Genomic DNA, 19,446 nt, shown 5'->3' on the forward strand with positions numbered 1-19,446 from the left:
TTTGCTTGTTTTTTTGCTTTAGATAGTCGTATTCATTTATCACAAGGTCAGGGGAATATAAAGGGAAATATCAAACAATTGTTACAAATACTCTTGCTCAGAAAACAAACAAAAATGAAATGAAAAAATAAAAACACTGGTCCTTAATTTCAGTTTCTAACCTATAACCCCGACATCTACAAATTCTGCCTAAAAAAGGCAGCATTTTTTTCAAATTAAAATTAAGAGTTGGTGGATTTTAAGGAAAATGCCTTTTTGGGGTATTAATTAAATACTGAAAATGAATCACAGCACAAGGAAACAGGAACAAAGCAGTACTTTGGTATTATGGCGCCACCCACTGGCTATAAGTCTTCATAGCAAATATGAGACCTGGCCATAAAATAGAAGATAAATTACTTCAATAGGAAGGAAAATAACACTGATTATTCTAATTCATTAGAGCATCAGGAACTTCTAGCAGAACAGAACAACCCATATTATTTTATTAACACAAAAAAAGAGAATAACTTAGGTTCACAAGGGTGAGTTTTATTAATTTTGAAATGCAAGTCTACAATTTCCAAAGGCTATTAGACTTAAATCTTATTGTCAAAACAATTAAAACATAAAATGCCATTCCAGCTCTATTGCTGAATATATAAAGACAGTTTTTAAGCAAAAGATGCACACTTGCATTTCATAGAAATTATAATATTCATAATTTATTTAAATGTTAACAAAACCTACAGTAGGGTCAGTCCTGTTTCTCCCTTTACTAGAGGAGCAACAAAATACATAAAGCAAGGGAAATGTCCCAAAAATTGGCCTGGAAAATGTAGTTTCTCAAAAACTCCTAAGAAAGACTATTGAAATAAACTAGTAAAAATAAATGTTTTCTTTACCACAGCACCTTTGTAGTCCAAAATACTATATTTCTTTTAATCTCCTTTCAATCCTAATGACATTCTTTGTGTTCCAAAAAGTTGTTTACTTTCTTAAATGCTAACATTCTTAAAAATCTCTGCATACAAATATGTGAGTCAGTTCTCCTCTAGTAAGTACTCCCTTCCCTTTAAGACTCCGAATTACACATACAGGCTTGACATCACTTTATAGTCCACAGGACCCTTTGAATATTGATCTCTAAAGACCAGACTTCCCAATTCCTCTATAGACATGACCTGGTCTTCCAAATTAGAATTCATGAATATGCTCCAGGCAGTCAGTTTAGGCTTCAAGTTTCTTTGGCTTGATGATAATTATTACCTGGTCTGCAACAGTAAGGTCTGTGCTTGCTCATAGTTGGTTGATTGCAGATAAGAATATGATGAGAAAAGTCACATTCCCACAGACATAAATTGCTAACACTGCCTTTTTAAAAGCATGACCCTGAAAGAAAGATTGACATATGAGAGAAAGAAAGTACTATCATTAAGGCTTTTGTCAATAAATAAAAAAAGGACTTACTTCTGCTTCAGCTCCAGTAAATGACTGAAAGATCTGAATTCTAGCATCATCCAATATTTCAACTGTCAAGAACAAAAAGGTAAGTTTATAAGGCCAGTGGGTATACAGGTAAACTAATTCTCAAAAAAAAAAAAGCCCTGATTTGTAGCATTTGCTGATTTCTAGGATATATATTCTCCCATTCAAGCTACCAAATATTGCAAACTTCCTGAGTATTTAAGGCTCTCACAAATTGGGACAAGCTGGCTATAGCATACACTTGTCAAGGGACTTAAAATATGCTCCCTTTTTCTAGTCAATAAACACCATATCAAATTCCTAACAATCAAAGTTTTAAATACATATGTATTTTAAACAGCAAGCCGCAGTTGGGTGGCCATCAAAAGTCCCATGTACGTATTCCTATCAAGAACCAAAAATGGCAGCACAGATATTTACTGCTCAGCTCCTAAAAGCTGCCCCCGCTCCTAAATTCACAACATATACACTAGACAACAGAGAGGTTTTGTTTTTAGAAAGCCACCTTTATTTATCATTTAGGGGGTTATGAAAACTAGATAGGCCACAAAGGACACTTAGCCTGAAATCCACACTAGTTTAAAATGTCACCCATTCTCTACTAATTTCTCTGCCCCTAATGGCTATGGTGCCCTGCCTGACACTCAGACCAAAATGGACCTTGCCACCAGAGAGCTCAGGCAAAGTAAGTCTTTCCTACCTAATTCGCTAGATTGTTATATCTGATGTATACAGCAACCTAAGTGATAGCACACAGTAAGTTTGTCAAATTTATCAAATTTGTCTGCAGCTCTGCCTTGTGTTGATTTTGACCATCTCTCCTTACTCTGCAGTAGGGTTCTCTCAGCTCCAGGCATTTAAGATTCTCTATGTATACTGGCTCCAAGTCAGACCAACATGTAAAGTAAAAAGTATGTATAATGAAGACTTCTTCTCTAAACCCTAAAATCTTCCTCTTATATTTCACTCACCATTTTTCTAACATTAATGAATATAAAAAACAGAGGCAAGAAATGTCCACAATTTCTACTAGTGACTGACTAATCACAACAGAAATGCTTAGTGAGCTACCATGTAATATTCAAACATTAGAATCAAGAAACTAATTATATGCCAACAGTTTATATAAAAGTGATTCTACATAACATGGCTTTTGACCAGGTTACCTTTGCGAGAGAGTCGGTAAGAATGAATCTCCAGAATAATCTCAGTCCCAACATGCCAGGCTACAAATCCAGTCATTGCATAAGTTTTCCATGGGCTAGGAAGAGTCAATCCTGGTAAATCCATTCCCAGGAACATTGCTGCCACTATGTTTATAAGAAAAAATATAGATGTTCAAATGTAGTCACCACCAAGGAAGGTAGTTGTGAGTGTGTGTATATGTGTGTGTATTATATCAAGTAAAACACATTAAAAGAGTTTATGAGATGAATTAGACTAATTTTAAGACCAAATAATTTAGTCTTTTTTTTCTAGTCTTACTATTAGACTAGAAAGGGTATGATGGGAAATTATAATTATGATCTACCAACTGTTAAAAAAGAGGCATCTAAATTTTCCAAAAAGTTTTAAGTCTGCAATGTAAAAAGGGAGGAACTTATGGAAACCACAGATGACCGTACTCCCCTTTTCACAAAGAACCCCATAGGTTATAGAAACGCGAGGAGAGGAGGAACCAGCTTAGGTTTTTATTATGTAAGGCATAAAAATATATTGGAAAGTCATACTTCACTTTTACAAACCACCCTTCCCTGGATGGCACCACCCCTGTGGAAAGGAACTGGAGACAGAGGGCTGGGCCCTTAGCCCAACTCACAAATGACCCTCAACTTGAACTACTTAAATATTTGGCTGCCAGCATAGTTTATTCTGCTTGCAAACGTAAATGCTACGTTTAGCATTTATACACACACACACACACACACACACACACACACATATCTTAAAAGAAGAGTTTTAAAGTCATTTTACAACCTTAAGCTTAAAACTGAAATAATGACTTAAATAGTTACCTCTAGAAATTACTTTCTGGATTTCAATGTTTAAGGCTGATTTCTCCTCAACAACCAATTACTCCAATTACTAATGCATCTAAAAATCATTTAAGCCAAATTACAACTTGCAATATGAACAGCCAGCAATTATATATGACTAAGTGGCATCACAATTACTTACCTGCTATTATTCTAGCAGCTGTTCCCATACCCCAATGAGTCCAGTTAAACATTTGCCTTCTACCAAAATAAAGAAGCAGTCAGTATTCTTAAAAGTGATAGAACTACAATTAATTCCTATGAGAATAAAAAGCATTCAATTTCCCTTATTGCCTAGGAATTAGATATCTGAAATTCTTAAAGCCTTTTAAGTAAATAGAATTTATCACTGAATTTTATAAAATGCAAATGTTTCCACTTAAAAACGGATTAGTTCACCAACTAATGATATCCACATTAATAGCATTTATAAATAAAGGCTATAAGTACCTTTGATTATGTAGAGGTGGCCTGAAGGCTGCCAGAAGAGGCTGAAGAACTGCCAAACTCATCACTATACAACCAAGGTATGGATGGTAACCTGCATGCTGAACAAAGTTACATCATCTTAATGGTCTCACTCTCATCCATCAATTTAAATCTTCAAGTTAAAAATAATACACATACATGTATTCTTAACGTTTTTCTGTAGCTTCAAACATTTGATGATGACGATGATGATGATGATGATGATGATGATGATGATGATGACAGGTACCATGCATTGAGCATCTACTTTATACCAGGTACATACTTTACACATGTTATCACTAAGGCTCACTATGAAGCTTCACAGTGGTTTATGAATAACCACTTTTACAAACGGAAGAACTGAGATTCAGCGATACAAAGTAAGGTGTCCACGGCCACCCAGTGTGCAAATGGTGGGGGTGGAATCCATGTACAGATGCTGCCTCTCTGCTGTCATGATGTTAGATGACAGCCTACCTAGGACTAGTCTGTACCCACATGTCAGAAGCAACCATCCCAATGTATTGTAATTATTTGTTTAGACCTCCGTGTTTCCCTGAGTTCTTATAGCAACAGCCCAAACTGAAATATTAAATTTTGACATCAAATTCTGACTGGCTATAAAGTTGGGAGAGTGTAATACAAGCACAGGCTCTGACCTTAGTACATCACTTATTTTTGATAAGCCTTATTCATTCATTCAATAAATATTTACTGAGAACCTACTATGTACCAGAAACTGTTCTGGGTGCTTCAGATGCACTAGTGAACATACACAGAGCTTACATACTAGTGTGGGAAGTCAGACAGAGAAAAAATATAATGAATAAATCATATGATATGACATACAGTAAAGAGAGCTATGGGAAAAAATAGAGCAGGGCCGGGCTCTCTGAGAAGCTATTATTTGAGCAAAGACTTGAAGAAGATGAGGGAGAGAAGGAGGTACAACCAAGGCAAAAGGAATGTTTGCAAAGACTATGAAGCAGGAGCATGCCTGGCATCAGGCCAGGGTGAAATGAAATGAGCTACGAGCTAAGGAGAGAAGAATATCAGTTCAGAGAGTACCTGGGAGCCAAATCATGGAGGTCATTGGAAGGGCTTTGGCTTTAACCTTGAGTAAAATTGAGAGTCATCAGAGAAACCAGTTTGGGGCACAGGAATGACATGACATGATTTACATTTTTTTTTAAATCACTCTGCCTTCCTGGTTGAAAACAGATTATACATGGGCCAGAGTTGAGGTGGAGAGACAAATTAGGTGCCTACTACAATGGTCCAGGCAAAATGGCGGTGGCTCAAACCCACACAGTACTATCAGTGATGGTAAGAAGTATTTTATTTTAAATGTAGAGTCAATGGGACTTCCTGATGGATCTGACACGTGGTGTGCAAGAGAGCAGAGTTAAGCATTATTCCAAGGTTTTAGCCTAAGAAGGGAACTGCCAACAGCTAATATGGGGTTAGCAGCAGGTGAAGCAAGACTGAGAAAAAGGGCAGAATTCCATTTTGGACATGTTAATTTTGAGATATCTAAGACAGGCAAGTTGGGGTCCTGAGTAGACAGCTGAATGTGTGAGTCTCAAGCCCGGGGTGAGGTCCAAGTTGGAGATAAACACTTGAGAATAAGCCTCAGTTTCTTCCTTTGTGACATGGGATTATTATTAATAATCCTTTGAGGTTCAAGTTTGAAAACACATGTAAATCAATTAGCACAGCTGGTCACATAGGAAGGCAACTAATGTTAGCTTGTGGTAATCATAGTATTAGTTAGAGAAAACCACCTATAATGTTCATGTTCCTTGAATTTTCAGCACTCTATATTGAGAAAACTCACTAAGCTACATAGAATATACATAACATTTGAAGCAGCCTAAAAACACATTGCAATACCAAGTAATCTGCACTGACACGCTCACTCCATCCCTGTCCCCCAATCATGTAAAAACTCATCAGATGATTAAAAAAAAAAAAGAGGGATACATGCAGAAATATCTTTTTAACCATCATTTGAGAATAAAACAGCAATCTCCTTTGACATCAAATTAATTTATACAAAAAATCATGTTGAAGATATACTTACCCAACTCCAGCCTCCTCTGTAAATGAAAGGCAGAATGAACGCAAGGCAGGTGAGGACAGAAGTAGTTAACATGAGCATTCGATGCACCTGCAAGGGTGAAATGACAAAGTGAGAAGAGAGTTAACTACGGAAGCAAGAGGAGTTGGTGTTACAATGGGGAAAGATCACTAGATTCTCTGATGGCATGCATTCAATTGACATCTAATCACAGTTTGTGTTCAGTTGAAAACAATCTTAGTGTATCACTGAGCTTTAAAGAAACACCTAAGTTGCCATCCTCATCATTCAAAAGCAGTTGCCAAGACTTCACCGGCACAGAGAGGCAGGACTGGGTATTTCACACAAAGAGCACACTTACTTGCCAAGTCCATCACTTCCTTCCAAAGATATTTTTTGAGTTCTACCACCAAGCACACAGCTATACCACATACAAGGAGACAGCAAGGAAACAGAAAATACTGTCACCTGAGGAGCTTGGGGTATAACTAAGTAGATAAGAGAAACACATGAAATGTATAACTCATTGTCCAAATCAGAACATTGAGAGTGAAAATGGGCACTGTTAATTGATTATGCCAGAAAAACTCATGTAAACCAAGCTTATACCAGGGAAAGTAGGATATAAACTCACTGTGTGTGTGTGTGTGTGTGTGTGTGTGTGTGTGTGTGTGTGTGACATATAGACATCATAGTTTTAAAGGCAGTGGAGGATTTTAATTGGTAGAGAGAGGACATAAAGAATTTTCCAGTTGGGAATAACCACAGGAGCAAATGGGAGTAGGGGGTGCAGAATCAAGACAGACAATAGCAAGGCAGGTAGCAGTAGTGAGAACAAATAAAGCAGACTGACCTGCCAGCCAATAGTGAGAAGAGGTTAGCTAGGGTCAATCTTAAAAGCTACAAATTTATATGAACATGAAGTTTTAAGAATACCCTCTTATAAAGTCAAAAGCTGTTCCAATAAGCAGTATTTTTTTTTCTACAAGCAGACATGCACATTGTATCTCAACACTTATTTACTGACCTTCCACCATATGTGCAAGTTTCTCCATGACACATGAAAGATAAGGTTTGTTTTGCTCTGTTTTGAGGGGTACTTCTTAATTCTTGTTCATGTTTCTATTAAGATACTGCCTCTTCATGGTGCTCGTCACATGCAAAGGAGCACCATGAGAAGAAATACTTCTAGTTTCTCTTCCCACCCACATAGGAGATAGGTGATCTTGATTGGTGAGCTAGGGATAGTCTGACATTTATTGGCCCGTCCACCAACCAGCGGACAGATCCATGCTTAGAAATGCAGTAACTACCCACTCTCTTTCTTCTGCTCTCCTGCCTTCCTAGGCCTATATTCAGTGCAGTGGGTGAATGCTCTTCCAGGCTCTCCTTCCGTAACTAGACATGTAAGTCAGGATTATTTGGGTCCCAAAGTGTATGTTACAACGGGATGCACATGGTCCTGGCACATTTTTCAGTTCATCCTGATTTTTCATAAAGCTGTGTCTATTTTGATCTCCATCAAGTACTTGTGCCTGTTCTCAATTGGTTAGGAAGCCAAAGGGCAAAAAGAAGAAATTATTAGGATTCCAAAATTACGACTATAACCACAAAAAAAGGGAAAGAAACCCACATGCTTTATATGTTTCCATGTTGAAGTGCTCAAATAATATGGAAATTGCATTAAACGTTTTCTCCCACCTACCTGAAACCAAGCTGATTCACCAAAGAGAGACTTTGACCAAACAGGTTTGAAGAATCGGGCAATGATTACACCTATGCTAACAGTAGTCATCCATGCCACAAACATTAAGGCACCTACCAGTAAGAAAATACAATGGATGTTACCACAAACTAATTAAGCTGTTTTAAAATGACCAAGCCCAATGCTAGGAAATATAAACAAGTAAAATACATTCAACTGATATAAGCATAGCCTAAAAACACCCTACATATCACAGCTTTTACCACCACCACTATTACGTCTAACAGCTAACACTTTCAAAGCTCCTACTGTGTGCCAAGCACTGTCTCTAAGTGTTTTATATGTATTAATCTAATTGATCTTTACAGCAATCCTATGAAATGGTTACAGTCATTATTCCAGTTTAGCTGGAGGGGAAACTAAGGCATAGAGAAGTTTAGTAACTCGGCCAAGGTTACAAAGTCCGAATTCGAACCCAATACGGCTTGAGCAACTATGCTCTTAACCATTGTACTAATGCAGCCTGCAGTTCTCAGAATTGTCTCACATCTCACTCCAAAAAACAATAAAAAACAAATAAGTACATTATTTCTGAATCCAATTACTTTCAAAGTGGAGCTACTAGTAAACAAACTAGCAGCAATAAAGTTATTTTCAAGTTTAACTATGATAACATTTATTGAAACTACTAGAATGGATAATACTATATAAAGAAAATATACCAAATAAGGAAAGTTGCCAAAAATACTAATATTTTAAATTGTATTGCATACATGACATTATTCCTCTACTTTTAAATCCCACCTCTTCAACAATAAGCTGGGCTACATTTCAAATGGAATCAACTTCATCTGTAGAACCAAAGCAGGTTAGAGCCTTCTTTTTAGGCTACAGCTCTTCCAACTTGGTTTCTTTCATTATTTTAAGTATAGTATATGATAGTAAGTATAGCACTGAGTACTTGGTATACCAACAAATACTTGTACCTTGATCAGTTCTTCGACAACAAACGGTACCTTTGAAGCCCAACTACTGATAAACAATGAAAATCACAGACTAGTCTTTTATTAGTGTTTGTTTTAATAAATAGCATAATTAAGGTCTCATAAAAGTTAAATTAATTAACCCAGTGATAGTCAAGCCTGGCTACAGTTAAGAAACAATGAGGGCACTTTTTAAAACTATAGATATCTTCAAAGCTCACCTGGTGATTTTAACGTACAGCCATGGTTAAAAACCACTGAATTATCTCTAGTCTCCATTTTTAATAAAAATCAACAATCATTAACATAAATACTGCTACCTGCAAGTGTTAATGTTTCAACAAAGAAGATTTATGAACATTTGCTAAATTATGTTCACCACCATTTCTCCAGCCAGCACTGAGTCCTCAGGTAAGGTTATTCCACAAAGCAGTAATACTACTTCACATGTAACTTACCATGAGCCTTCAGGAGGAGTAAAGAACGGGATCCTCCTATGTTCTTTGGATAGTCTGTCACATCATGCTTTTCATATGTAATCAAAGGTTGCTGGGAATGCTTATAAATTCGACCTGAGTTTTTTAAAAAAATAATGAAGAATTACTTCCTCAGGAGAGAATGAATGGAAAGACAATGGTATGGCATGGAAACAAAATTTCTTAAGGTAATAAAAAATTAATAAATATCAACACAGGTGCTGTTCTTATGTAAAAGCAACATAAATATCTATGCAGAGGCATGTGAACTTCTTGGAAAATATTAAATAATTTAGCAAACCAAGAGATGAATCAAAATGAAGACTAGAAATGGAGAAGTTATGGTTAAAAATAAATGGTAGTATGCGAGATAAGTTAAACAATGTCAAGTCAAAATAATTACTGTTAATATGATCACAAATCATTAAAAATGTCAAATATAATTCTTGAAAGAGAATACATGTGAAAAAAAATCTAGAATCCTAGATTAAACTAACAGAAATTGGGCTTGGGTGAAGGGGGTGGGTAAAAGACAAACAGAAATATTTTGATGCTGTATAATTTGGTATATGGTCAATTTGGACTGGGTTTGACTAAGAAACCAAAATCCCAAAGAACAGTGATGTAAATAAATTGAGAATGTATTATTATATTATTATTTTTACATACAAATTTAAATCTGTAAATATGTAGAATTATTCTAATTAGTTTGTATATGTGAGTATGTGTATGTGTTCATTCTGGAAATCTACCCTACAGACATAGTCACTTTTACCCAAAGATATATGTACAAGAATGTTGACAGAAGCTTTTTGTGTGATGACAAAGAAAGAAATTTAAACAAGCTAAATATCCATCATTTGGATATGTAAACAAATTATGGAACACATTATTATTAGAATACATGTCAAAAGGAATAAAAATAATTGAGAAATTTGGTATAACAGATACGAGTACATATGAATCTTTATCCCAAACAAAAATAAGTATTAGACCACAGACTACATCTCAGTAATTTCCAAAAAGAAATAATTTTTCAGAATGCAAGTTATATTTTCTATCCAAAACGCAACAAAATTAAAAATTAACAACAAAAAGCTAGAAAATAATGGTCCACCTAGATATTTATAACACCACTCTTCTAAGTAACCCTTGGGTTAAATAAGAAATCAAAACTAAAATAAATCTTAAAAATGAATAACAATAAAGACACTTAACATCAAAACTCATGTGATGCAATCAAGGTTCTATTCAGAAGTTTTTATCATCTTAAAAGCATTTCCTTAAAAAAAATATATGTAAAGCACTGAAGTAATCATTCAATTCAAGATGCATTTAAACCAACAAAATATAACTTAGGAAACCAGAAAGGAAGACTGATTAAAAATAAAACTAGAAATTAACAAACTAGTAAGTCTAAAAATCAGAAAAAACAAGCCTGTAAAAAGCCAATGAAATCGATTGAGTTTTGGGCAAGTCTAAGCACAAGATGAAAAATTATATCACAAACAATATTAGACATGAAAAGGGTGACACAGCTGCTGATACAGAAGATATTCTTTAAAAGTATATATAAATGGGGGCCGGCCTGGCCCAGTGGCTCAGGCGGTTACACCTCCATGCTCCTAACTCTGAAGGCTGCTGGTTCGATTCCCACATGGGCCAGTGGGCTCTCAACCACAAGGTTGCCAGTTCAACTCCTCCAGTCCTGCAAGGGATGGTGGGCTCCGCCCCCTGCAACTAAGATTGAACACGGCACCTTGAGCTGAGCTGCCTCCCAGATGGCTCAGTTGGTTGGAGCACGGGCTCTCAACCACAAGGTTGCCAGTTCAATTCCTGGAGTCCCGCATAAAAAAAACGTATACATAAATGCTATATACAATTTTAAGTCCATTAAAAATATTTCCAAATCTAAATGAAGTAAATAAATTTCTGGGAAAATCTAGAATTACAAAAAGTGATCAAAGAAGTAGCAGTAACTCTGGAGAGTAATAACAATAGAAGAATTTTTTTTTAATTAGTCAAATATTTCCATCCCTAAAGGCTCAGACTATGTGGTTATACAGTTGAGTTCTACTATGCCATTTTTTTTATTTTAACTTAAAGTTTTTATTTATTTAAACTCTTCTAGAGTTTATTCTATAAGATTAGTGTAACACTGAAGCCATAACTAGGCAGGCATGATACATACACCAAACACACAATCCCACACCATAGATCAAAATCATTTATAAATATAAATGCAAAAAGCTTAAATAAAATATTAGTGAATCAAATCAACTGTGTATTAAATAAAATCTGACCAACCAAGGTTTATCCCAGGTGAGCATTGTTCACCATTCAAAAATCTATGAAAGTAATGATAAAATACCTTTTCAACATCTTCCTGAAAGACATTAGATGAAATCCAGCACATATTCATCACATGGACTGTTTGTGAAGTTAGGAATAGAAGAACATATCCTAAACACGATAAAAAATATCCACCAGAAAAATACAGCAAACATGACACAATACTGACTAAGAAGGAGCATTCGCATCAAAATCAGGAACAAGACAAGTATGTTTGCCATATCAGCACTGCTGTTCCACATTTTTCTAGGAGAAGTAAACAATACCTCAAGACAAGGAAGAAAATAAGAGCTATTAACCCTGTCATTATTTGCACAAGATATGATGTTTATCTAGAAAATCCAAGATAATTAATTGGAAAACTAGGTCGCTATATTCAAGGTAAACATTCAAAAATCAATAAATTACCTATACACCATCAAGTTTAGAAAACTTAAGAAAAATAATCCCATTCACAATTTTGTTTTAGAAATCTATAAAATACCTATGAACAAAGTAACAAAAAATATATTAGCCCTATATAAGATATGAAGAAAATCCCAGGATCTGAATAAATGGAATACCCTAATTTAGTCTTGGATAGGAAGACTCATGATTGCAAAGATGTCAGTTATGCTCCAAATTAATCTAAAATTTCATTGCAATTCCAATCATAACTCCAATAGGATTTTTAATGAAATTTGACAAATTATGTCTAAAGTTAATCTAGAAGAACAGATATACAACTAAGAGGCAAGAATTCAGGAAAAAGAACACTGGGACAAGAATCATGTTCTATCAAAATTCATAACCCATGATAATGCTATAGTAATTTTAACCAACGCAGGCAAATTGATCAATGAAAGTATAAACTAGAAGTTGTTTAATGTACTGATAGTAAATGATAAAGAGGCTTTTTTTAGTATATGATAAAGAGCCTTTTGAAGTAGTGGAGATAAAATGAACTATTCAAAAAATGGTGTTAGGACACCTGGTTATTCAATTGGCAAATATTATATATGGCTTGTTATATAACAGAGAAGATCAGAAATAAAGCAGAAAATGAGAAGAGTTTCATGTAACAAATATCTAGAGAACAGAGTGTGAAGAAGAGACACTATCAGCAGCTATAAAAATATCAAAAAGAAAAGGATAAAGAAAACTATTGAAAATGACAAGAAAGGCACCGAATAATCAAAAAAAAATACTGCATTAGTAGAGTAGCAGTGATGAAAGAAAAATCAGACTACATTCCCAACAGCCTGAGTCAATTTGGAAGAAAATGTTATTAAACTTTGATTCACTTACAGAGCATGGACTAAGCATGAACTTAACTTTCATCAAAGTAGAAGTCCATTATAATTCTGGAATTCCCTTGTATGACTCCATTATAATTTTAAAGTTCTCTCTAATAAAAGTTGAGTGTTTAGTATTATGTGACCTATGGTATTCCTAAATTGTTAAAATAACAGGTCATATAATAATAGGGTCTCAACTTTGTCAATTATTTAAATTGGTAGATTTCCTAATTGTAAATTACTTATTCACCCAAATGAGTTCTATCTTTCTGTTCAAACACTCAGCACTTCACATGACTGCTTATTTCATTGTAGGACAATGTCAGCATTCTGGGGGGAAAACAGCAGTTAGAAATAAAGTTTCAGTGAACACACAATGGAATTTATAGATGATATAATACAGAACTGTACACCTGAAATCTATGTAACTTTACTAGCAATTGTCAACCCAATAAACTTTAATTTTAAAAAAAAAGAAATAAGGTTTTAAATGGATTTTACTGAAATTGGGTACATTTTACATTTATATGGGTTACAGAAATCATATGCTTGCAATGAAAAATGGTTTCACCCTCACAACGTTTCAGTGCGTTTAAGCAGAATGTAACATACAAATGGTCCACACATACATATATATATGTATATATATAACATAATATGTAACAGAAGAAGCAATGATTTATGCAGTTATTGTACTTTGCTCCCCAATCCAAAAAAGCTGGAGAGTGAATTTCCTGAAACATCAATGTCGAGATTTTTTGAGGTTTGGTTTGGTTTTGCTTTGCACTCCACCAGTTTTAAAAAATGAGTCTGTGCCCTGATATATATTTTATTAAAAAACATATTCATGTACTATGCTTGTAATCCATTATGAACATTGTAAAATATATTAAAATAGAAATTTTTAACAAGATAAAACAAATCAGAATACAAAGTTCTAGCAGTGTTTCCTCTATCCTCTGGACTGCCCTACAATGTGTACATCTTAGTTGGGAGAACCCTGTCCTAGAGCAGCAAGATATCAAACCACAGTATAATTACCTGGGGTTCTTGTTACAAATGCAGACTCCAAGTACAAACAACAGAGATTCAGTGGGTCTGAGATGCAGGTCAGGGATGAGCATTTTGACAGTCACTCCAGGTGGTTCTGAAGCAGGCTGTTTGAGCCCACACTTTGAGAAATACCACAAAAGACAAGATAGGGAGATTCTCCCTACCTACCATGCCATCAGCACAGCAATTCCAGCAGGATAGAGACATTAGAAATGCTCTATTCTTCATATGTATTATCCATGAACTAGGTTTTACTGAAGGAATGTTAGAATTATTACTTAAAACCTTTCTATCAGAAAATGTTCCAATTTCTACAATGCCAACCTAAGATGAAATCTGGGGCATTGCCATACAACACACACACACGCACACACACACACACACTTTATTATACAACAGAATTCATCCGTTTAAATGAAATTGCTTTTCTTTTAAAGTATAACATTTTTAAAAGTATAAATGCAAATTGTTACATCCCCTGGCAATTTAAGAAATCAATCTGAGTCAGTATCATTTTTGGAGCACCTATAATACACGCTGGGCACCAAAGGAAGAAGTTTGGTATGGTATTAATAGAAAGGGCACACCGTTTGTAATTGGAACAGACCGGTTATTTCCTGACTCTGCTACTTGTTTGACTTTGAACAAGTTATTTAGCCTTTCTAGGGTCAGGCTTCCTTATCTCTAAAATGGGCAATATAAAATCCATTTATAAAGACTCTGTGAAAAATAAATGAGATACATGTAATGTATACTGCTAAGTAATAATAACAATAACATAATTATCTGCACTTTAGTGGTATCTGTTTAAAAACACAAATATTTGACCTTTTCCTCATTAAAAATTCACTTCCTATATTTTCCATGTTCCAAACACTTATTAGGCTCTGAGATCAAAGAGTTTGGGTTCAAATTCCAACTCTACCATTTACTTCTCTGGGCAAATTACTTAACCTCTCTAAGTTTCCTCCCAGATAAAATAAGGATGATAATAGTACATACCTAGTGTCGTTTTTATGAAGATAAAAATGAAAGACCTAACTATGGTACTTAGTCAGTAACTGGCACTCATTAAGTACTAAATAATATTTATTCATTATTATCACTTAACCAAGAAATGATTTTTTCAAGCAACATTTGCTGTTGCTGGTACAAGTAAGAATACATAATTTGGCTAAGACAACTACACATATCACCTATAACTAAATCTATGAATGTGCCTAAATTTTCACTAAGTAGATATTTTATCTTGCTTCATTCAAAACCTTTTGATACTACCTTCATCTAGTTTCCAGGGAAACAAAGATAGAAGGTCAATCAAGGTCAATGTCAGGCAAAAAAATGGAAATGGATTTTGATAACTCTTTACCCACACGTGTATATCTTAAAATGGAGCAATTAGGGCTGGCCCGGTGGTTCAGGCGGTTAGAGCTCCATGCTCCTAACTCCGAAGGCTGCCGGTTCGATTCCCATGGGCCAGTGGGCTCTCAACCACAAGGTTGCCAGTTCAACTCCACAAGTCCCGCAAGAGATGGTGGGCTCCGCCCCCTGCAACTAAGATTGAACGCTGCACCTTGAGGTGAGCTGCCGCTGAACTCCCAGATGGCTCAGTTGGTTGGAGTCGGTCCTCTCAACCACCAGGTTGCAGTTCGACTCCCGCAAGGGATGGTGGGCTGTGCCCCCTGCAACTAGAAACGGCAACTGGACCTGGAGCTGAGCTGCGCCCTCCACAACTAGGACTGAAAGGACAACAACTTGAAGCTGAACGGCACCCTCCACAACTAAGATTGAAAGGACAACAATCTGACTTGGAAAAAAGACCTGGAAGTACACACTATTCCCCAATAAAGTTCTGTTCCCCTTCCCCAATAAAATCTTTAAAAAAAAAAAAAAAAGGGAGCAATTACAATAGTCTCTCCAAATAAAGAGGGGAAACAGGAAGGAGAGGAAAAAAACTTGAAAAGATAGTTTTTATCAATATACAGTACTTACCATCATCAGCTGCACCATCTGCTAGAAATATGTAGTAGCTTGTGTTTAGATCAAATCTATTCTTAACCCCAGGAAGGGTAATGTTTCTTCTGAAAGAACACTGCATAACACCATCCTCCAATCTCCATGCCATATCCTCAAGAGTGTCCTACAAACACATACAATCGGTCTTCTCAGCACGTTCCAAAGATGTGATCAAAATCCTGACCTGCTCAATTTCCTTTTTCTAAGATCCCCTGTGCGTGTTTTGTCTGCAGTGTCATTGTTTTTCCACTTCCTCTTTGAAAAGAGTACAAAGAAACATTTTCTCCCAGTTTATTTGTCTTTATTCCACTTGGCAAAAATATTTTTACTCGGAGTCAAAACCTCACAATTCCTCTACCCAGGTTAGAAACTTTGGCAGATGTACTAACTATGTCTGGCCACTAACACACAATCAAAAACACTGAAGAAACAATTAGCAATTAAAACCTTAGAGGCCAAAAGGCAACATGCAACTGGGGAAAAGTCCCATCCCACCTATGGGAGTCAACCCCATAGGAAAGCTGTGCAGAGAACATGACATGTCATTAGGTGACAGCAACTGCTCGTTTGCTTGTCAACCACCCTGTGAAAAAGCACCTCTTTACCAGAAATAGGCCATCTTTGGCACAGAGGCCAACAAGGGGCACTTATGACAACTGCCCAAGGCACTGAACCAGTCTCTACCATGTGCTCCTCTTCCTCACTAGGTAAGTGAAATTCTTTGTCACCCAGCTCCCAAAAAGTGGTGAAGGGATTATGAAATACAAGTTGGTAGCTACAAAACAGTCAAGGGAATGAAAAGTACAGCATAGAGAATATAGTCAGTAGTGTTGCAACAAGAATGTATGGTGCCAGGTGGGTACTGGACTCATCGGGATCACTGCAAAAATTACATAAATTTTATAAATTATAAAACATCTGAAACTAATATAAAATAATACTGCATGTTAACTGTAACTGAAAAAAATTAATAATTAAAAAAATTATTTGTATCACTAACATAAATCTGTTCTTAAAAATCTGTCTGCAGCTTTTGAAAAGGGGCCAATGCTTTGACCATCTTAATAAACCATAAAATATTTTTTGTAAGATGCAACAATTCAGCTTTTCAAACAAGAAACTTGTCTTGTGCTTTCTAAAGTACAGACAAGAGGAATTGCTAGTCAAAGGATAGAGGGTTGCAGGTATGTAGGATGAATACGTCTAGAGATCTAATGCACAGCGTGATGACGATAGTTAATAATACAGCATTGTGTACTGGAAATTTGCTGAGTATATTTCTCATATGTTCTCATCACACACAAAGAAGGTAACTATGTGAGGAAATGAATATATTAATTAGCTTGATGATAGTAATGTATGTGCACATCAAAACATACTGCACACCTTAAATATATATATATAATTTTACCAAATACGTATGGTAAAAAAAATAAAGGGCAGACGTTTTTCCCAGCGTCTTGTGAGAGGAACTGTGCTGCCAGGCTCCTGCTCAGGCCTGCTGCTAACTGCAGACGGGAGGCTACCTTGCAGCATGGCCATGCCACTATCAGCCACACAGCCAGAGCTGGACAGGCCAGGGAGAGGTTAGAGGTCCCCTGAATTCTCACACCTACCCTGGAGTCCATCACAGGGTGACTTCGCCCCGTCAAGTGGGAAGGTTGTATGTTCACAGTCTGACCTTCATGAATACATACATAAGCGTCATCATCACCCTGAAAAACAATTGCAAATGAGAAAAGTCCACAGGAGTTTCAACATTTTATTTTTTTTTAAGTCCCTAATGAAATCACATAGGACTTGATGCTTTTAAAACATAATTTACTGGCAATCTTAAGTGATACTACGAATTTTAGAGAATTGGCTATCCAGTTTATTAATAAAAATAATTGTTATAATATGAAAGCAATATAATTTCAGTGTAAAAGGAGAAAAAATCCGAATATAAGATGATTAAATGCCCAGAAACCCATCATCAATTGAACACCACTATTAACACTTTCATATATATTCATCCAAATCTATTTGTATTTATACCTATTTTTTTTCTCCCCAAATGGGAAAATATAGTTGTTACCTTTTTTCACTTAACTTATCATGAACATTGTTCTGGATATTTATTTGTAAATAAGTATCTATGTTATAAATTTTCATGACTGTGAAGGCACTACATTACATTGGATTTTAAGGGTTTAACTTTTGAGATGGAAGACACTGTAACCAAATATTGCTAATGTACACACTCTGTAAATTTATTATTACATATTGAGACCAAACCGAACTCGAGACATTCTTTGTCAGTCTAATTCTTATTTATTCTTTAGTCTCTCCTATTCCTTAACGCTGAAAACTTAGATCTTATTGTAAGTGACTATCAGAGGGCAGACTTCATCTTCAAAGTACATGGTACCATTTTAGGGGTGATACAAATGAATAATCTGGATTATAAATTGTTGTGCATAATTTTGGTTGTTTTGCCTATCTTAAATCGTTCTCTACAAACTAACAAGGTCTTTTATGTGCTTTAGTTACTAACCTCCTTAAACAAGATCCAAGACTAACCAGTTATAATAAATTTCTATTCTAATACATTTTAAATTTATTTTTTAAAGTTCCACTTTTAAGAACTCTCAAGTACATAACCTTAGCAAAACAGTTATTCACTGTTACACATCTTATATTTAACTCCGAATCAGCCTCATTCAAGATAAGAAATTTGGAGTCGTTATGATTTAAACCAGAAATCGACAAACCATGGCATAGAGACCAAATTCAGCTTGACGCCTGTTTTTGTACAAGCCACAGGCTGAGAATGGTGTTTACATATCTACGTGTTTCTTTCTTTATTAAGAGAAGAATAATATTTTCTTACGACAAGTAAAAACATGAAATTCAAATTTCAGTGTCCATACAGTTTTATTGGCACAGAGCCACACCTATTTATTTATGGATTGTCTATAGCTGCTTTAGCACTACAACAAAAGCTCAGTGGTTGTAACAAAGACCATATGGCACACAAACTTTAAAGTAGTTACTATCTGGACATTTACAGAAAAAGTTTGCTGATCTCTGATTTAAACAATATGTGTTTTCTAGAATAACTATTAATATCCTCAATCAGCCATAATAATTCTTTTATATACTCCTAAGTCAATCTATACACGAACACACACACAGAAAAAGAGAGAGACGGATAAAGTGGGAAATGCAGGTGAAAGGCTTATTGGTGTTTCGTGTGGTATTCTTTGCAATTTCATGTAAGTTTAAAACTTTTCAAACAAAAAGCTAGGGGTGGGTAGGAGGAAGAAGGACCTGGGAGGTGAATAAAAGGGAGGAATCTAAGTCACAACCAAAATTTTCCTGAACACCAGAAAAGATGGTGGCAGTAACCAATGAGATACTCTGTAAGTTGCCTGGGACAGTATCTGAAAAGAAGCAAGAAATCAATAGTGGTTCCTGCTTTTTTATTACTGTTCCTGATCACCAAGAAATGGGGAACACAGAGGACATCAGGGGGTAAGATAAGTTCA

General features: G+C 35.6%; 1 protein-coding gene across 5 annotated transcripts in view; it reads right to left on the bottom strand.

Annotated features, from left to right (window-relative positions):
- Positions 1 to 19,446, bottom strand: part of FRRS1 (ferric chelate reductase 1) — a 45,926-nt gene that overhangs the window by 6,454 nt on the left and 20,026 nt on the right. For 2 of the 5 annotated variants that reach the window (XM_074319323.1, XM_074319324.1), the window contains exons 7-16: positions 17,533 to 17,631; positions 15,893 to 16,040; positions 9,201 to 9,314; positions 7,760 to 7,872; positions 6,058 to 6,144; positions 3,954 to 4,051; positions 3,646 to 3,704; positions 2,634 to 2,777; positions 1,450 to 1,511; positions 1,249 to 1,371 (exon numbers count right to left, since the gene is read on the bottom strand). In XM_074319323.1, the coding sequence (XP_074175424.1) occupies positions 1,279 to 1,371; positions 1,450 to 1,511; positions 2,634 to 2,777; positions 3,646 to 3,704; positions 3,954 to 4,051; positions 6,058 to 6,144; positions 7,760 to 7,872; positions 9,201 to 9,314; positions 15,893 to 16,040; positions 17,533 to 17,631 (1,017 nt within the window). In that variant the 3' untranslated portion in view covers positions 1,249 to 1,278. Of the gene's footprint in view, positions 1 to 236; positions 373 to 510; positions 1,372 to 1,449; positions 1,512 to 2,633; positions 2,778 to 3,645; positions 3,705 to 3,953; positions 4,052 to 6,057; positions 6,145 to 7,759; positions 7,873 to 9,200; positions 9,315 to 15,892; positions 16,041 to 17,532; positions 17,632 to 19,446 lie in introns of those variants that run through there. The other 3 variants (XM_074319322.1, XM_019747063.2, XM_074319321.1) reach the window with 3 other exon arrangements.

This window comes from Rhinolophus sinicus, linkage group LG14, assembly GCF_036562045.2.
Source record: "Rhinolophus sinicus isolate RSC01 linkage group LG14, ASM3656204v1, whole genome shotgun sequence".
Taxonomy (NCBI): domain Eukaryota; kingdom Metazoa; phylum Chordata; class Mammalia; order Chiroptera; family Rhinolophidae; genus Rhinolophus; species Rhinolophus sinicus.